General features: G+C 36.0%; 2 protein-coding genes across 5 annotated transcripts; both read left to right on the plus strand.

Annotated features, from left to right (window-relative positions):
• Positions 1-248: 248 nt before the first annotated feature.
• Positions 249-2960, plus strand: LOC141637428 (uncharacterized). 4 transcript variants are annotated; one of them, XM_074446908.1, is made up of 5 exons: positions 249-583; positions 1295-1407; positions 1904-1972; positions 2118-2191; positions 2677-2960. In XM_074446908.1, exons 2-5 carry the CDS (start codon positions 1354-1356, stop codon positions 2843-2845), a joined length of 366 nt encoding a protein of 121 aa, XP_074303009.1. In that variant the 5' UTR covers positions 249-583; positions 1295-1353; the 3' UTR covers positions 2846-2960. The 4 variants fall into 4 exon arrangements, 1 of the variants encoding a protein (XP_074303009.1); XR_012541791.1 differs by having other exon boundaries at positions 250-583; positions 1897-1972; XR_012541792.1 differs by lacking the exon at positions 2118-2191.
• An 11791-nt stretch (positions 2961-14751) lies between these two features.
• LOC141637443 (uncharacterized) lies at positions 14752-17956 on the plus strand. Its single transcript, XM_074446921.1, has 2 exons — positions 14752-16861; positions 17055-17956. The coding sequence occupies exons 1-2, from the start codon at positions 14752-14754 to the stop codon at positions 17954-17956; spliced, it is 3012 nt and encodes a 1003-aa protein (XP_074303022.1).
• Positions 17957-19014: the final 1058 nt, after the last annotated feature.

Raw genomic sequence — 19014 nt, forward strand, 5'->3', positions numbered from 1 at the left:
TTTGGAGGGAAAAGAAATGGAGGGAGAGTATGGGATTTAAAATCCCTTGTTTGGATAGCAAATAAGGGTGGAGGGAAATGAAGGGGGAGAGATTTGGAGGGATCCATTTTCCCTCCTTCAAGGCAAATCAAAATCTCTCCGCAATAGGTAAGATTTGGAAGAAAATTGTATCCAAACACCCACACCCCACTCCCCTCCCCTTCCCTCCCTCCTTTTCCCTTCCCTCCTTCCCCCTCCCCTCCCTTTCCCTCCACTTTTGCTATCCAAACACACCCTTAAGCATAAATGAATGGTCTCTTATGAATAAGCAAAGAAACCATTTAAGTTTAAAAATGATTCTTTAGTCAAAATCAAAATATTAAATAAACAAAAATCCAATATCTCAATTTATTTATTTCCTCAATTAAACCCAACAACTCCATTCTCACCCTCAACTTACTAGCTCAGATCTGAGGCCATCATTTTTGAAGCATAACCAGACGCCGTTACTAGCGTTCGACACCACGCATCGGAGCAGCATCACCAAAACTCTGATGTCGTTTAACACTAATTCGCTGCCTTCTTACACCAGAAGATGAGAGTGGTACATAGTCCCTCTACTATAATTCTATTTTGGAATTTTTCAGAAATTTTATCTAAGAACTTCGTTATTCAGTTCGAGTTTTTTTTTTCATGTTTTCAATTTATTAAGGGTGGGTAATTTTTGAATTCATGTTTAAAGTAGATTGATGAGTTTTTATTTAGGGTTTATAAACAATTTTGTGATTTTAATTGACATTCAAAGTTAGATCTAAGTTTGGTGTACAATTGTGATTATTTGTGTATAAAATTTTTCGTAATTGAGATCAAGTACTCCAAATAACAAAAGATCAAGTCATGTAAAGAACTAGCGAAGAGGTATGATTTGCCTTGAACAAACAATTAGCACTAAATTCAATCACACATTGCTTAGGAAGCGTGAAGAGGTGTGAAGGCTAGATATGAGCATCATGCTGCCAACAAGCAAAGAGTTTAACACTTGGGCTTTGATTTGCTATATCAACTATTCTTTTGTTGTAGTTGTTGAATAATAGATCCTTTGTTTGTCTATGATTCTGTGGACGGTTCTATGAGTACTGGTTTTTAAAGTTGCTTTCAGTTGATTTTCGGTTTGTATATTCCATAAGAGTATAGTATGGTGTTGAATTATGATTGTGTACTACTTGTTCTATTGTAGTTGTCGAATAAAAAAGACGTTGGTTATTTTATTATTGTGCTTGTTTTTAATTTGATTCTATTTTGGTTGTACGATTAGTGCATAAAGGACTGTGACAAACTGTGGAAAGAGGGAGGGAACTTCGGTCGAATCACAAGATGGTAGCCAGGGCTTTGACAAGGAAAGGAACTACATTGGTGAAGTTGGCAAAGGTACCTTTCACTTGACATACTTCTATGTCATGCTGCTAGTATCGAGCTTGTTTCTATGAGAAACTAAGAAGAATTTCGCTTGCACATTAAGTCCGTTGTGTGGTATATTATGCACCTGTTGCTTGTGCAATTAAAGAATAGTGCAATTCATCATTTAGTGCTTGTATATTCTAAAAAAATATATTTGTTCTGACCACAACTGCATATTTAGAACAGTCTCCCCTTTTCCTTAAGATGGAAAGCACATAATTTTTAGTTAAGTGATTCTTCTGCCTTATTTTTGTGCCATGACCAGTTTGTGCTCAAGAGCCCGGATCAAGTATTTTTTTCTTGGTACCATCATTAATTTTAGTTTGATGTCTCTTTTACTTAGCATAAGATATTATTTTGTTGCTAGAAGCAGGTAATGTCGTGCATTATACTTCGTACTAGTTAGGTTGGTTTGTCATATAAGCACTAATTTTGGTCCTGTCATGCCTGTATTGCAAGATTAAAGATGGTGCAGTGGAGAATTTGGGTATGGTTTATGGATTGGCATCTTGGTCTCTTCTGTATTTTTCGTCAGGTAAGCCTGTTTAATTTTAGTAGTAACTATTATGGAGTACTACAAAACAAACCAAACGAAATCTTGCATCTTGAATTCTTGATCCATAGCCTGGTCAGTTTGTTACCCTTCATGACATATAGTCCTAAATATCAATTTTTGCAAGACGAGGCGTGGAGTTTACGATGCAGCTATTCCCCACTTTGAGTTAGAGTTATGTACTGAGAAGGAAGGACCAGGGTACGATAGCCATCTTTTTATAATTTGCTTATTTTACGTCGAAGAGATGTTTTAATCACTAATGCTTGGAATTGTGTCGTGGTTTTCATTTTTTAGTTGTCTCTCTTGGTTTACTAACTGAAGCTTTATATGTTCATTATTCACTTTGTGCAAACCTAATGACTTAGATTGTCCGTGTGAGAATATGCTAGCTATTTGTAAAGTACTCCCTGAGGTTTAGTCGTTGAATCATTTAGTTTTAGACGCTTGCTTGGAAATACGGATTATCGCACAATTGTGATGTACTACTTATGAATCTTACTTTTAAGAATATTTTCTTCAAGTAAACTTTAAGGATAACTTATAAAAGGTAGCATAATTTTTTCTATCTCAAGCAAGTTATCGTAATTTTATCATGTGGTCTACTTTATCGTTTTGCCATTTTTCTCTTTTTTCACAAATATTAGTATTGGTTTTTAGTCAATATGCTTATTTTTGTTTTGTAGTATTTTGAAGATTTCCGAAGGACTTATAAGTTATACCCAACAAATGCTTGACGAGGATAGGGAAATATGGATTACATTTGTTCTCAAACACACACAAGTAGAGGAAGAAGATGCTACAGGGGTTGATCAAAGAGAGTTAGATTTTATTTATTATTGCAATTTTTTTTGAAAACTGTCATTTTAATTTTTAGTTTGTATTAATGGTCCAAAATTACTTGCTTCAAGTGATTGTAAAACAAATACACTTCTCAGTACTATATATATGGTGTAGATTTTTTAATTGACTCCTTCTGTCCCCATTATTAATAATGCTGACGCATCAATTCAGGCTAGTTGACGAAAAAAAATTAATAAAAAAATCAAAGAGACCATACTTCTCTAATCCTTGGTTTTTGTAAAGAAACCATTTATCTCTCTTGCTTGGTTTTTAGTAATGAGTTAAGAAACCATTTTTTGGACTTTAATGGTCTCTTTTTCACTTGGCAAAGAAACCATCTATCTAAGAGGGATACTTTTGTACTTTTATTTAAAGAAACCATTTCTATTTAAATGGTTTTTTTACCCTAAGAGACCTTTGACCTTGAAACCATCCCTATGTTGGTTTTTTAGGTCTATTTCCAATGGTCTCTTTGCCATTTTTTCTAGTAGTGTTTGTTAGTTAAAGAATAAACATTACCAATCCAATCAGACTCTCAAGGGTGAGTAACTAAACTTTTGGCTGCGGCACAACAAACAACTAGCTTTTTTCCATGGAAATATTAACATTTTAAATCTATGAACACCTACATTGACAATATAAGATGAGGGCATTCATGAAAAATGATATCTCTTCCTTGCTAAACAAAAAATACATAAATACATACGTTCAATAAGATACAGCAGACAACAACAATGAAATTAAATCCCTAAACTCTTTTGTGATGGTGAGGAGGAAGTTACTACATACCTCTCAGACATTAGAACTTAGAAGGATGTAGAAGATCAATTAAGCTGAGTGTTCCATCAAGGTTCATCATTGTGTCTAATATCAACACTCTGTAAAATGGATTTCTGCAACAAGTTCGATAAAAATAACTTAATTATCTCTGAGAGTGCTGCGAAAATACGGAACAAAAGATGAATTCCCAGGCTTTGCTAAGCTCAAGATGTACCAAACCAAAAATCACATATTGATATATCTAGCGAAGGAACTGTTGAGTGTAGCCTATAAAAAAATTTAAGTAGACTAGCCTGGAGTGTTAGCGTTTGCTTCACTAAGCTATAGTTAAAGTAAGACTTCTCATAACATATTGGAAAACTTGAGACGAGGTGTACTGGTATGAAAAATAGAACCTTGAATGTAGAATAACATAGTATGAAGAATAAAACCACCAGCAATGAACGCATCATCAAATCAGTACTTTTCATAGGTAATCCGTGCAATAGAGTAACATTCATGACTTCAAGTGGTAGCAAAGCCAGGGTATGAGATTCTGAGGGTAACTGTTGTTGGGAAATGTGTCCTCAACAATAGTGCGATCATATGATTTAAATATCATTATTAAATCTCATTTTAAAGAATACAATTGGGAAGTATTTATACTGTCAACTGGTCAACATATATCGGTAATGATTGGCTAGCTAGAGTTTGACATTACTGTCGTGTGACGGTGGTGATCAGTTGACCCCCTAGGTCATACCTATAGGGCGACACTCTTAATTGATTATTTAATTAATCGTATAATGTTACGAGTTAATTAAATTACTTGAAAAATTGACGGACGATTTTGGAAGTAAAATTTACGTATCAAATTGAAATGTGATTAAATGAGATACGGTCTGAGTAATCGAATTGTATCATTACTCGGATGAAATTATTGTTTAAAGAAACAATTGGATTTGAATGAATTATTATAAATACGATTTATAAATGGAAAAATATTTTGGTGCAAGTAATTATGAAACTACTAAGTCAATTTTGTATATGACGTATTTTTATTAATACGTTGATTTTTAATATGTTAAAAATACATGACAATTTTATGTTACATGTGACATATGACATATTGACAATTGACAAAAATAAAATGGATTCATGTTATCCATATGGACCGAAATATTGGGCATAATTAACATATTCTTATTGTGTTAATTTAGATTAGTGGAATTCATCATTATTTCTCTAATTTAGGCATGCACACCTAGGGTCCTTTTGTGTAAGAGCACAAAGGCCATGCATTGGCCATGCTTCCCCTCCTACCCGGTTCTACATAGAAAAGAACAAGGGTTCTTTTGATTATTTTTAATTATCATTCACCATATGAATGGATGCATGATTATTATTATTCATTCACTTCAAATTATTATTTTTAGAGAGATAAAAATAATCCTCTTCCTCACCTCTCCTCCTACCCGGTTTTAGGAGCTAAAAACCAAACAATTTTGGTTCAATTTTTCACAAGATTAATATTATACTAGCTCAAATAATATTAATTAGATTAAGAGTTAGCTTTGGGTATTATTCCTAAGGAGAGATCCTACACTTGGATCTTGTTCTTCCATTAAAGGAAAGCTCAAGAACAAAAGAAAAGGAGATTTCTTTTGTGCCCATTTGAACCAAAATTTCAATGTAAGGATATGATTTCTTCTCTATTTTATTATATTGTTTGCATGCATAAAATCCACATTTTAATTTTATGACAAATTAATTTCGACATATATGAGTATGTTAGTATGTATAAATATCTACATTTCCTTCAATCGGTATCAGAGCCACGGTTGTTTGCATGCAAATTGGTTAAAAGTTTTTCCGAGTTATAAGAATAACAAATAAAACTTGTAAAATTTGTGTTATTATGATATATCACGAAATTAATCCATGCATGTTAATATTTCTGGTCCTAAAATGTTTTAGGATATTTTGGTTAATTTTTCGGATTTTTATTGTTCATAATTTACAATAATGGCATTTAAATGTGATTTTATGAGTAAAAATGTCATTTTTGGTCTAAAATTAGCTATACTTCGAATTTTCCATTGATTTTTGGATATGTTGTCACATATATTATTTTGAGATAACCTGTAAATTTTCATAATTTTTGGACTTGTTATGCTCGAAAAATGAATTTTTCATTATTAAATTCGGATTTAGGTGAAAAATAGGTTAATATGAGTTAAATTTCGAATATGGTCATAGAAAATTAATATGTTGTCACATGCAATTTTACAAGATGTGTGTAAAATAATTGGCTATAAAGAAGTCTTTTTGCATGATTTATGAATTTTTGAAGAAAAATAGCATAAATAGTGACATTATTAGTGGAAAATTAATAAAACATAATTTATGACTTAGGAAAAACGTCTAATGTTGCATTTTATTATATTTTTCAGATCTAAAATTGAAAAGTTAATGAAAATAATTTTTCCATGTTTTTATGATTATTTTATTAAAAATCGATAAACCGCAACATTGTTTTTCCGGAAAAATTTCGAAATTTTTAACCTAAGATTTTGAACATTATGAGTGTCATGGTAATTTTCCAGAATGTTCATGAGTTTAAATTTCAAATTTTGAATTTATTTGAAATTTTGTGATTTATTTGAAGTTTAATAGCTTATTTTTGTAATTTTTGGTCCATTTATGAACAATTTTGTAAATATGGGTTAATTATGGTCAAATTATTAGTGAAGTCTAAATTTTGAGTCCTAAGAGGTTAGGGTAATTAACTTATGCATAAATATGAGTTTATGTATTTTTGTGATTATAAAATGTTGAAATCACGCAAATCCGTAAAAACCGAGTAATATACGATATTGGCTATTTAAAGGCGATTTAGCATAAAATTGAGCATGTTCATACATATTATAATGCTGCATTTTCTTTATGATTGTCATAATTTTAATTTATGTAATTTTTGAATTATGTAATTTTACTTAGTATGGCCTTAGATTTTAATTGGTATTTCCCGAAATGTATGGGAATATCGATTCGGTTGTAATTTTTATTGTGATCTCGTATCACCGTTTTGTAATTTAATAGATTTAGTTTATTTTAGTTACAAATGTATAATAGGAATTATGTAATTTATTATGTAATTTTATTCATTCCGGAGTTCCCAAAGACGGATTTCTTCAAGAATGGCGATACATAAAGACGGTGTTACCTCGAGATGCGTGCCACAACCGAAGTTCAAGGGACCAATGGAGTTGGTTTCCGAATATGTAATAGTTAAATAGTTTTTCTATTTTAGGAAAGGCCATACTAGGATTTATTTATCTTTATGCTTGCATTTTATTTATGTCACATGCATCGCTAAATCGCCATAACTAAAACATGCATCCTTATTTTATCGAGTTTATCGACCGTGTCAATTCGAATTATCGTAGTTCACCGCTTTAGTTCACTTAAAACGTGATAGATAATAAATTGACATGACCTCTCGCTAAAACAAACAATTGAGACATAGCCTTACCAAATAGTAGAAACCATGAAAACCTATTTCGCGAGGGAGTGCACTCGGCTACCCCGGGGTACAAACCTTGTTACGTAGGGGAAGTGGGTGATAAATGTCTATCCACCGAATTCATGTTGATGAGGGTTGCATCGGCTACCCCGTGCCTAAGTTGATGTGGGTTTGGAAAATGGACACATTTATTCGAAATTTGGATTGTACTCAACAAAAGTTATTGATAAGGGTTGCATCGGCTACCCCGTGCCCTTGTTGATGTGTTTTGGGCTATAGATAAACATTAGAGTAATTTTATCGACCAAGAGTTCTAAAAGTAGAATCGATTAAAAGGTTAATCCACCGAGTTATATTGATAAAGGTTGCATCGGCTACCCCGTGCCTAAGTTGATATGAATTTGGGTCTTGGAATCATTTATTATAGTTGGGTAGAGGTCACTATATAAATGTTCATATCTTGTTAATTTGCAAGTATGATTTAAAAAGAAAAATGTTAATATTTCCTTTCCTCCATATTTGTAGTGCATTACAATGAATCCAACAAATGCTACCGCACCGATAACTATTGAGTCATATCACAATGTTCTTGACAACGTATGCTCCAACAACGATTTCGATACAACTAGAGAACTTCATTTCGGGATAGGTTCGGATGGAAACCTTAACTTCATCACCTCTTCTAAACCACCCACTACTACTAGACCTCGTGTGAGTCCGTCTCAGGAAGACTACCTCATACAATCTATAGGGTCTTTGTCTCTGGAAGATAAAGATGCCAAAGCTAGTGGGAGCTCTAGCAATCAAGTTCTTGCTTCAAAGGGCAAGAGGTTCAAGAAGAAAGGAAAGAAAATCAAAAACTTCAAGCAAGTTAATGATGAGTGCCATTATTGCTATGGCATGGGACATTGGCTTAGGAATTGTCCCATGTATTTGCGAAATATAAGGGAAGGACTCATTACTCCAAAAGGTACAATTCCTAAAGAAAGTTATGTTATTGATATAAATTATACTTCCACTACAATATGGGTACTAGATACCGGTTGTGGTTCTCACCTTTGTAATCATTTACAGGGTTTAAGAGATGTGGAGAGGCTTAGCAAGGGAGATGTGGATCTACGCCTTGGAAATGGAGCTCGGGTAGCGGCCGAATCCAAGGGAACTTATGTTTTAGCTTTGCCAAATGGATTTGAGTTGTATTTGCATAATTGTTTTTATGTGCCTACACTCTCTAAAAACATTATTTCAATCGCCATGCTAGACATGGACGGTTTTTGTTTTGTCATTAAGAACAATCGTTGTACTATTTCTAGGAACGACTTGGTTATAGGCCAAGCTTCCTCTATCAATGACATTTACATTTTAGAGACCTCAAATCCGACAAATGATATTTATAACATTCAATCAAAGAAACTCAAAACAAGTGACCCAAGTGAAGCGTTCATTTGGCATTGTCGATTAGGTCACATAAACGAGAATCGCATCAAAAGATTAGTTTCGACTAATGTGATTACACCATTTGATTATCAATCATTTGGTACATGCGAATATTGCCTACTTGGCAAAATGACTCGTAATCCTTTTAGTGGTAAAGGGACACGAGCTAGTGAGCTATTGGGACTCATACACACCGATGTATGTAGACCAATGACTATCACCGCTCGTGGTAATTATGACTACTTCATAACCTTCACCGATGATTTAAGTAGATATGGGTATATCTATTTAATGAAACATAAGAGTGAAGCGTTTGAGAAATTCAAAGAATTTCAAAACGAAGTAGAGAACCAATTGAACAAAAGGATTAAGGCACTACGATCCGATCGTGGTGGTGAATACCTTAGTCTTGAATTTGATTCACACTTGAAAGGTTGTGGTATTATATCACAACTTTCTCCACCCGGAACACCACAACTGAATGGTGTTGCCGAAAGGAGAAATCGAACCCTACTTGATATGGTTCGATCCATGATGAGTCAAACCGAGTTACCGAACTCGTTTTGGGGATTTGCAATCCAAACTGCAATTCTATCTTTAAATAATAGTCCCACTAAAGCCACCGAAAAGACTCCATTTGAAACATGGAAAGGAAAAGTTCCTAATCTATCCTACATGAAAATTTGGGGATGTGATGCTTACGTCAAATCTAAACCCGACAATAAGCTTGCCCCAAGATCTGAAAAGTGCATCTTTGTAGGCTATCCTTTGACCTCTCGAGGTTACTATTTCTATAAACCTCAAGATAACAAAGTGTTTGTGTCTTGCGAGGCTGTCTTCTTAGAACGAGAATTTATTTCTAAGAGACAGAGTGGGAGAAATTTTGAACTTGATGAAGTTCAAGAGCCACAAACGAGTTAGAGACGCCAGAAGATGTTCCTTCGTCGTCTAACGCGGTTGTACCTCCTCCACTAAGAAGGACGGGCCGAGTAATTCGCCATCCCGATCGATATGTGGGACTTATCGAGGAAGATGGAACACTCGATGTGTTGCTTATAGAAAGTGACGAGCCCGCCACCTACAAGACCGCAATCTCTAGTCCAAATTCCTCCTTATGGCTTGAAGCCATGAAGTCCGAAATGGATTCTATGCATGAAAACCAAGTTTGGGACTTGGTAGATTTGCCTAAAGGGCAAGACCCCTTCAATGCAAATGGATATTCAAAATCAAGAATGGCATAGAAGGACATGATGATGTCTACAAAGCTAGGCTAGTGGCAAAAGGATTTACCCAAGTCAAAGGTCTCCATTATGATGAGACCTTCGCCCCCGTAGCCATGCTAAGATCCATACGGATTATGTTAGCGATCGCCGCATTTCATGATTATGAAATATGGCAAATGGATGTCAAAACCGCTTTTCTAAATGGGCATTTAGAAGAGGAGGTGTACATGATACAACCCGAAGGTTTTGTTGATTCTAAAAATCCTAACAAAGTGTGCAAGCTTAAGAGATCTATTTATGGTCTTAAGCAAGCATCTAGAAGTTGGAATCATCGATTCAATCATGTTATAAAGGAAAATGGTTTCACTCGAAGTGTTGAGGAACCATGTTTATACATGAAATTCAGTGGGAGCAATGTTGTGTTCCTAATCTTGTATGTCGATGACATACTACTCATTGGAAATGATATTCCAATGTTGTCTTCTGTTAAGAAGTGGTTAGGTAACCACTTCCAAATGAAGGATTTAGGAGAGGCACAACGCATATTAGGTATCCGAATCTATAGAGATAGATCCAAGAGGATATTGGCACTAAGTCAAGAGTCTTATGTTGATAAGATTCTTCGATGATTCAGCATGGACAAATCCAAAAGGGGTTTGGTACCTATGGTAACCGGGACGATATTGAGCAAGACTCAATGTCCCTCCGAACCCCATGATGTTGAACGCATGAAGTTGATCCCCTATGCTTCCGCTGTTGGATCAATCATATATGCCATGATATGCACACGTCCTGATGTCTCGTATGCCTTGAGCATGACGAGTAGATATCAAGGAAATCCGGTGAGAGTCACCGGATTCTTTGTCAAGAACATCCTTAAGTACTTGAGAAGAACTAAGGATTCTATCCTTGTGTTTGGAGGAGACACTGAGTTGCGTGTTAATGGATACACGGACTCAAGTTTTCAAACAGATAGAGATGACTTGAAATCACAAGCTGGTTTCGTGTTCATGCTCAATGGTGGTGCCGTAAGCTGGAGAAACTTCAAGGAAGTCAGAATCGCGGATTCTACAACGGATCTGAGTACATTGCAAAGATCGAAACCGCTAAGGAAGCTGTTTGGATCGGGCAATTCACGGAAGGTCTAAAAGTAGTACCTACCGCCAATGATCCCATCACTCTCTATTGTGATAATAGTGGGACGATCTTCCAAGCTAAGGAGCCGAAGTCTAGTAATAGATATAGACATGTACTTAGAAAATATCATGTAATAAGAGATTTCATTGAAAGAAAGGAAATTGCGATTTGTAAGGTTGGGACGGATGACAACATAGCCGATCCGCTCACCAAGCCTTTATCGCGGGCTAAGCATGATGGACATGTTATGTCCATGGGACTTAAACGTGTACCAAGTTTTTGTTAGATTTTGAAATGAAATAAAAGTGTCGTTTTTGTTCATGTTCATAATCACATTTGTCTTTTATCTTTAATTTATACATTGTTACATCCAAACGGGTTGTAGAGACAATTGAACCCCGTAAAGTGAACACGGATTAACATAGTATTTGCCCATAGTCACTTGTATGAGGTGACGTCTCGAAGTGACTAGAGTGTGATGCGATTGATGGCAAGTTCAAGTGCCATAGAGTCATGTGAGATGACTAGTCGATCACATAGGCATTGTTAGGAACATTTTGTCGGGCCTAATGACCGCTTATAGAGTTCTGGCAAATTTATATAGCCTGGTCGTGGCGAGAGCTACTATAGTATTCAAATGAGTCGATTCTTTTGACTAAAGACTATTCACCTAAGATGGCACAATTTCAGATTAACTTTGATTTGTGTTACTACGACCTTCGTAAATGGGGTCAAATGGGCATATTTTGGGTTATGATGGCTGTGGCTAGTCGAAGGGAATGAGTGCGATAGGAATTGTCCACCCCTAGTCAGGGTTATAACAATATCTCAGGGCCACTCGAGGAGTAATGAACTGGAAATGCGTGGCCACGCTCGGAAAGTATCTATGATGGATAAGTCCGGTCAATCAGTTATTCTCCAGATCGAGGAAACCACTCTCGATATGATCACTTGCAAGTACGACCTAAAAGACACCTTGCATTGAGTGGGAGATAGTAATAGGACAAGAGAATTGGTGACGCACACTTGTCGAGGACAAGTGGGAGATTGTTGGGAAATGTGTCCTCAACAATAGTGCGATCATATGATTTAAATATCATTATTAAATCTCATTTTAAAGAATACAATTGGGAAGTATTTATCTTTGTCAACTGGTCAACATATATCGGTAATGATTGGTGGCTAGAGTTTGACATTACTTGTCGTGTGTGACGGTGGTGATCGATTGACCCCTAGGTCATACCTATAGGGCGACACTCTTATTTGATTATTTAATTAATCGTATAATGTTACGAGTTAATTAAATTACTTGAAAAATTGACGGACGATTTTGGAAGTAAAATTTACGTATCAAATTGAAATGTGATTAAATGAGATACGGTCTGAGTAATCGAATTGTATCATTACTCGGATGAAATTATTGTTTAAAGAAACAATTGGATTTGAATGAATTATTATAAATACGATTTATAAATGGAAAAATATTTTGGTGCAAGTAATTATGAAATTACTAAGTCAATTTTGTATATGACGTATTTTTATTAATACGTTGATTTTTAATATGTTAAAAATACATGACAATTTTATGTTACATGTGACATGTGACATATTGACAATTGACAAAAATAAAATGGATTCATGTTATCCATATGGCCCGAAATATTGGGCATAATTAACATATTCTTATTGTGTTAATTTAGATTAGTGGAATTCATCATTATTTCTCTAATTTAGGCATGCACACCTAGGGTCCTTTTGTGTAAGAGCACAAAGGCCATGCATTGGCCATGCTTCCCCTCCTACCCGGTTCTACATAGAAAAGAACAAGGGTTCTTTTGATTATTTTTAATTATCATTCACCATATGAATGGATGCATGATTATTATTTATTCATTCACTTCAAATTATTATTTTTAGAGAGATAAAAATAATCCACTTCCTCACCTCTCCTCCTACCCGGTTTTAGGAGCTAAAAACCAAACAATTTTGGTTCAATTTTTCACAAGATTAATATTATACTAGCTCAAATAATATTAATTAGATTAAGAGTTAGCTTTGGGTATTATTCCTAAGGAGAGATCCTACACTTGGATCTTGTTCTTCCATTAAAGGAAAGCTCAAGAACAAAAGAAAAGGAGATTTCTTTTGTGCCCATTTGAACCGAAATTTCAATGTAAGGATATGATTTCTTCTCTATTTTATTATATTGTTTGCATGCATAAAATCCACATTTAATTTTATGACAAATTAATTTCGACATATATGAGTATGTTAGTATGTATAAAGATCTACATTTCCTTCAACTGTTGTGCCCATGGATAAACCACTTAACATCAGAAATAAAACTCCAAAGCACGTAAACTTTCACATGAAGCTCGCATCAGTCACATGGTTGGAGAATAACAAGGACAACAATACCTGAGCAGAGGCTCCACCAAGTTCAATAATCCTAGTTGTTAAACACAAGTCCGTTTTTCTAGAGAAAATTCCATCACAATCTTGACTTCTTCACTTCCATCACTGTAACACCCCGATTTATGAAGTAGCCTTTAGCAAGACATTCCCTAATAAACCGGACTGTTACCATCTCGGTTTCCCGAGGTAGTGAATAACAAATTAAACTCCAAGGCAAAATATATAATTACTTTAACTTAATTATTACAAAACCTCTTTTACATCAAATTACAAGAAACTAACATAAATGAAAGTGAAAGTCTTCTAAATGATGATCTAGCTACTAAGTCTTCTGATCCAGTGTCTCACGCCCATCAAGCTCCCAGCCTATCTCATAAACCTGTCAAGCCTGCTCCCCAATATTTGAATCGTCACAGGTGTTCACGAATACACAGGGTCAACCACGAGGTTGAGTAGGGAATACAATGAAACAACAAAGTATGATATGCATGCTCCTCCGTCACCTCCTGATACGATATTGATTGATGAGGAAGTTAACTTAGACCTGGAGTAAGACTAAATGAAACAGATCCGAGGACCTGCATTGGATCCATCACTATTTGGTGCCAAGTCCGAATCAGCCAAAGGAGTCGTGTGTTTACTTGGGCTCCAAGTATAGTCTTACCTTGGACGCCAAGCAACAAAGACCGAGTGTGGAGAAGCAAGGAAACGTGCATAGGCAAGCACAAAGTCGGTTGCCATATCTTTCCTTATTTACGTTTTCCTAATTAGTAGTCTATTCGGTTTTAGGAAAGTTTCCAATTTTCTTAAAATCTGGTTTAGTTAATTATTTCCTAGTTGTTATTTCCTTTAATTATTTTCCCTAAAAGTATTAGGATTATAATAAGGCAAATTAGCCATAGCCTATGTCGAGTAAGATTAGGGAAGTCGATTGTTTCCTTAAGTCCTCTAGGAGTCGGTCTAGCTTAGTATAAATAGGGAGCTATTGTATCCTTATTTCACATCCAAGAATTATCAATAAACTTGCAAAGTTTCGTTTACATTGTGTAAGCATAGGTTCGACGAGTTTCGTTCCGAATTTCGTTATTGTTTGACGCGTTTTCGAACATTAACACGAGTTATAATCAATAGGTCTTGATTATAATTCACCATTGGTTGAGCTATAGGTCTAGCTCAAGCAAATATCCTTTTATTTTCTTGTTTCGTTTATATCACAAAAAAACACATAAAAATTACTAAGTTCTCGTTTGAATCGACATATTCAATAAACCGTTCAAATATTATAAATCGACAATCGACGGTCTTCAAAGACTTTGTCTAGTTTGGTTAATTCATTTGCAACTCTAACGAATCTTATTATTTTGAGTAATTTTCGTATCATTTGGCATCAGAGACAGATTTGTTGATCCAAGACGGTGATCATGGATTTTAATGATCCAAATTTTCTTCAAAATCTCCAAGAGGCTTTAAAGAACATCAACTTTACCCTAGGACAACGTATGCAACCACGGAGAGAACCGGTCAAGTACATGGATGAGTTCAAAATCAATGAACTTCCAGAGTTTGTTGGTGGCACGGATCCCGAGGAATATTTTGAATGGGAAAGACAGATGGAGAGGATGTTCGACTTCAAGGACATTGATGATGAGAAGCGTTGCAAATATGCAATCTTGAAGCTACGCAAGAATGCATCTTTATGGTATGAAAGTTTGAAGGCTGCTAGGGCACGTGAAGGGAAGGAAAAGCTAGCTTCATGGGAGTCTTTAAAACGTAAGCTACGAAAGAGGTTTGTTCCCAAAACTCATAAGATTGATTTATATCGTAAATTGGCTGAATTAATGCAAGGGAGCTTGAGTATTGCCGATTATATTGCCGAATTTGAAAGAATAACCCTTATGAGTGAAGTAGAGGAGATTGAGGAACAAAAGATGGCTCGTTTCTTTCGAGGGTTAAACCTTAATATTGCTCATGCGGTCGAGATGCACCCTTATTCTTCTTTCGATATGTTATGTGATCTTTGTATCAAGGCGGAAGGGCAAAATAAGACTAAACGTGCTTATGTGAGTAACTCATCGAAAGTTAATCCTTGGAGTAAACCTGATTTGTCTAAGAATATGGGAGCTAGTTCGAGTTCTAGTTCGAAACCTCTGTTCCAAAGAACACCGATTGCTCAAACAGTCCCTAAGACTGTTCAGACGCCTAAGGAAAAGAGTTTGGCTACTGTTCGTTGTTTTAAGTGTCAAGGTTTTGGACACTTTCAGAATGCTTGTCCTAACAAACGAAATATCACATTGCGAGAGGCCGTGGATGTTCGTGATGAGTTATTTGAAGAAGACAACGAAGATGGGTTGTTTCTATTGAATGAAGCCGAGGAGGGAGAGGTGGATTTTGAGCCTTATGAACCACCTATGTATGATACTAATCTTGTTCTACGACGTTCTTTGCAAGCTAATACAGAGCCTATTACAACGGAGCAACGAGACCAGATTTTTCATACAAAGTGTCAAGTGAAAGACAAGTGGTGTAGTGTGATTATTGACGGAGGAAGTTGCACGAATGTGGCTTCAACGGAGATGGTAGAAAAATTGGCACTCGTTACTATGGTACATCCTAAACCGTATAATTTACATTGGCTTGATGATGGTAGCAAGGTGAAGGTTACAAGGCAGGTACGTGTTGGTTTTACAATGGGTTCTTACAAGGACGAGGTGCTTTGTGATGTTATTCCTATGGATGCTTGTCATATTCTCTTAGGACGTCCTTGGCAATTTGATCGTAATGTTAATCACAATGGAAGAAGTAATGAATATTCTTTATTGGTGAATGGCAAGAAGATAGTATTGCGTCCTATGTCCCCGGAAGCAATTCGAGCTATGCACGCAAAGAAGGGTAAGAAACCAAGTTTGTCTATGTTTGCTAGTGAACGAGAGGTGGAGCAAGCTATTGATGATGGTGAAACAGTATATGCATTGGTCTCAAGTGAGAGTCCTACAAAGACCATCACAACGAGTCATGAAGACGGAATACTTAAAGAACTATTGCACGAGTTTAAGGATGTCTTCCCCGAAGATGTACCACCGGGTTTGCCTCCTATTCGTGGAATTGAGCATCAAATTGATCTCGTACCAGGTGCACCACTTCCTAACAAGGCCGCTTATCGTAGTAATCCCGAGGAGACCAAGGAGTTACAACGTCAAATTGAAGAACTCATGGAGCGTGGCTATGTTCGTGAGAGTATGAGTCCTTGTGCCGTTCCCGCATTGCTTGTACCAAAAAAGGATGGAACGTGGAGGATGTGCATCGATAGTAGAGCGGTAAATAATATCACTATCAAATATCGCTTTCCTATTCCAAGACTTAATGATATGTTAGATGAGCTTCATGGTTCGGTCATATTTTCAAAAATCGATTTGAGAAGTGGTTATCATCAGATTCGAATGCGTGAAGGTGATGAATGGAAGACCGCGTTCAAAACAAAGCATGGTTTATATGAGTGGTTGGTAATGCCATTCGGTCTCACTAATGCCCCAAGTACCTTTATGAGATTAATGAATGAAGTTTTGAAACCATTCTTGGGACGTTTTGTTGTCGTCTACTTGGACGATATTCTAATTTATAGTAAGAGCATCCAAGAGCATTTTGAACACTTACGGGCAGTGTTTGAAACACTTCGAAAGAAAGCAATGACTATATGGTAAGTCCGAGAAGTGTACATTCTTGGTAGATAACGTGGTGTTCTTGGGTTATGTTGTCTCGAAAGATGGAGTATCGGTTGATCAAACAAAGATAGAGGCTATTCGTTCTTGGCCAAGTCCTAAAACAGTAACCGAGGTTAGATCTTTTCATGGACTTGCTTCCTTCTATCGACGTTTTATTCGTGATTTTAGTACCGTTACTAGTCCTATTACGGAGTGTATGAAGAAAGGCACATTCCATTGGAGCGAGGCTGCCCAAGGGGCGTTTGAAACAATTAAAAGGAAGCTATGTGAAGCTCCCGTGTTAGCATTACCCGACTTCTCACAACCTTTCGAAGTCGAATGCGATGCTAGTGGTGTAGGGATTGGAGTTGTTCTTATTCAAAATAAGCGACCCATTGCTTATTTCTCGGAGAAGTTAGGAGGAGCTCGACTTAATTATTCAACCTATGACAAGGAATTTTATGCTATTGTTAGGGCTCTTAATCATTGGAGTCATTATCTTCGTCCTAGTCACTTTATTTTACACTCGGATCATGAATCATTAAAACATATACATGGGCAACAAAAGTTGAATCCGAGGCATGCTAAGTGGGTTGAATTCCTACAATCATTTTATTTTTCATCGAAGTATAAGGATGGTAAGAGTAACGTTGTGGCAGATGCTCTTTCACGCCGTTATTCATTATTATCTACACTTGAAGTTCGTTTGCTAGGTTTTGAGACCTTGAAAGATTACTATATTGAAGATATTGATTTTGGAAAGATTTACAAGGAATGTCAAGATGGTTCATTCAAAGAATTCGTGATTCAAGACGGATTCCTCTTCAAAGGTAATCTTCTTTGTGTACCTAAGCATTCGGTTCGTGAATTATTGGTGCGTGAAGCACATGGAGGTGGGTTAGCTGGTCATTTTGGTGTGCAAAAGTGATACGAATTGGCAGCGGAATCAATTTGGCAGCGGAGTTTATTAAACCGAACAGTGCTGATGACAGTCTGACTGTCGCAATTGTGTGAATTGAACGGTTGTATGGTATCGACATTGGTTTGTTTTCGTAATTTTATGTGTTTTTGTATTTCTGAACGAAATAAAGAACAAGGGATATTTGATTCGAGATCTATGAAGAAAACGAACCAATGGGATATTTGCTTGAGTTAGACCTATAACTCAAACAATGGTGATTGTTATCCAAGACCTATTGAATATCAATCGTGTTAATGCTCAAACGCGTCAAGCAAGAACGATTTTGGATCAAACGCGTCGATCCGATTCAGCAATTGCACAAGGCAAAATACCAAACAAGCAACATCTTTCTTTTTCTTAATTTTTCTGATTCATTTTATTCATAACTAACCAAGGCTTTATATAGCTTGATTGAACCATCCAAGAGCTCAAGAAGTGAAGAGTTTGAGCAATCACTCTCCACATAATTACAACATTAAAGCTAGGAATGAAAAGTCTTGAGTTAAATGCAACAATTAAATACTAGATAAACTTAAGATCTTATTTTAACAAAAAAATAATCTGAAATGTTAATGCAAATGTCTAGCTTGGACCGTTCCCTCCTTGAAATGCGTGACCAGCCACGAAAATCATTGACTTGAATCGAGTCATTGACTTGAATCGCATCATCCGTCCTTTCTTCAAAAAGAATCGTCCCGATTCTTGAACCTATATGTGTTATCAAAAGCCGATCAACTCTCGAACTACCTCGCTCGAGTTTAACCTTTGAATTCAACGAAAAGATGGCTTCGACACATCTAGGACCGTCTCAATTTAGGAAAATCAAGAGCCGAAGCTCTGATACCACAAATGATACGAATTGGCAGCGGAATCAATTTGGCAGCGGAGTTTATTAAACCGACTAGTGCTGATGACTGTCTGACTGTCGCAATTGTGTGAATTGAACGGTTGTATGGACTGTCTAACATTGGTTTGTTTCTGTAATTTTTATGTGTTTTTGTATTTCTGAACGAAATAAAGAACAA

The sequence above is a fragment of the Silene latifolia genome, unplaced genomic scaffold (assembly GCF_048544455.1).
Source record: "Silene latifolia isolate original U9 population unplaced genomic scaffold, ASM4854445v1 scaffold_112, whole genome shotgun sequence".
Classification (NCBI taxonomy): domain Eukaryota; kingdom Viridiplantae; phylum Streptophyta; class Magnoliopsida; order Caryophyllales; family Caryophyllaceae; genus Silene; species Silene latifolia.

What these genes read in the sequence shown, in the direction of transcription:
- LOC141637443 (XM_074446921.1), top strand. Translation starts at nt 14,752, where the DNA reads ATGGATTTTAATGATCCAAATTTTCTTCAAAATCTCCAAGAGGCTTTA. An exon ending in CGGTCTCACTAATGCCCCAA is followed by an intron (nt 16,862 to 17,054) that starts GTACCTTTATGA and finishes CATTCTTGGTAG; the next exon opens with ATAACGTGGTGTTCTTGGGT.
- LOC141637428 (XM_074446908.1), top strand. Translation starts at nt 1,354, where the DNA reads ATGGTAGCCAGGGCTTTGACAAGGAAAGGAACTACATTGGTGAAGTTG. An exon ending in CATTGGTGAAGTTGGCAAAG is followed by an intron (nt 1,408 to 1,903) that starts GTACCTTTCACT and finishes GCAAGATTAAAG; the next exon opens with ATGGTGCAGTGGAGAATTTG. An exon ending in TCTTCTGTATTTTTCGTCAG is followed by an intron (nt 1,973 to 2,117) that starts GTAAGCCTGTTT and finishes AATTTTTGCAAG; the next exon opens with ACGAGGCGTGGAGTTTACGA.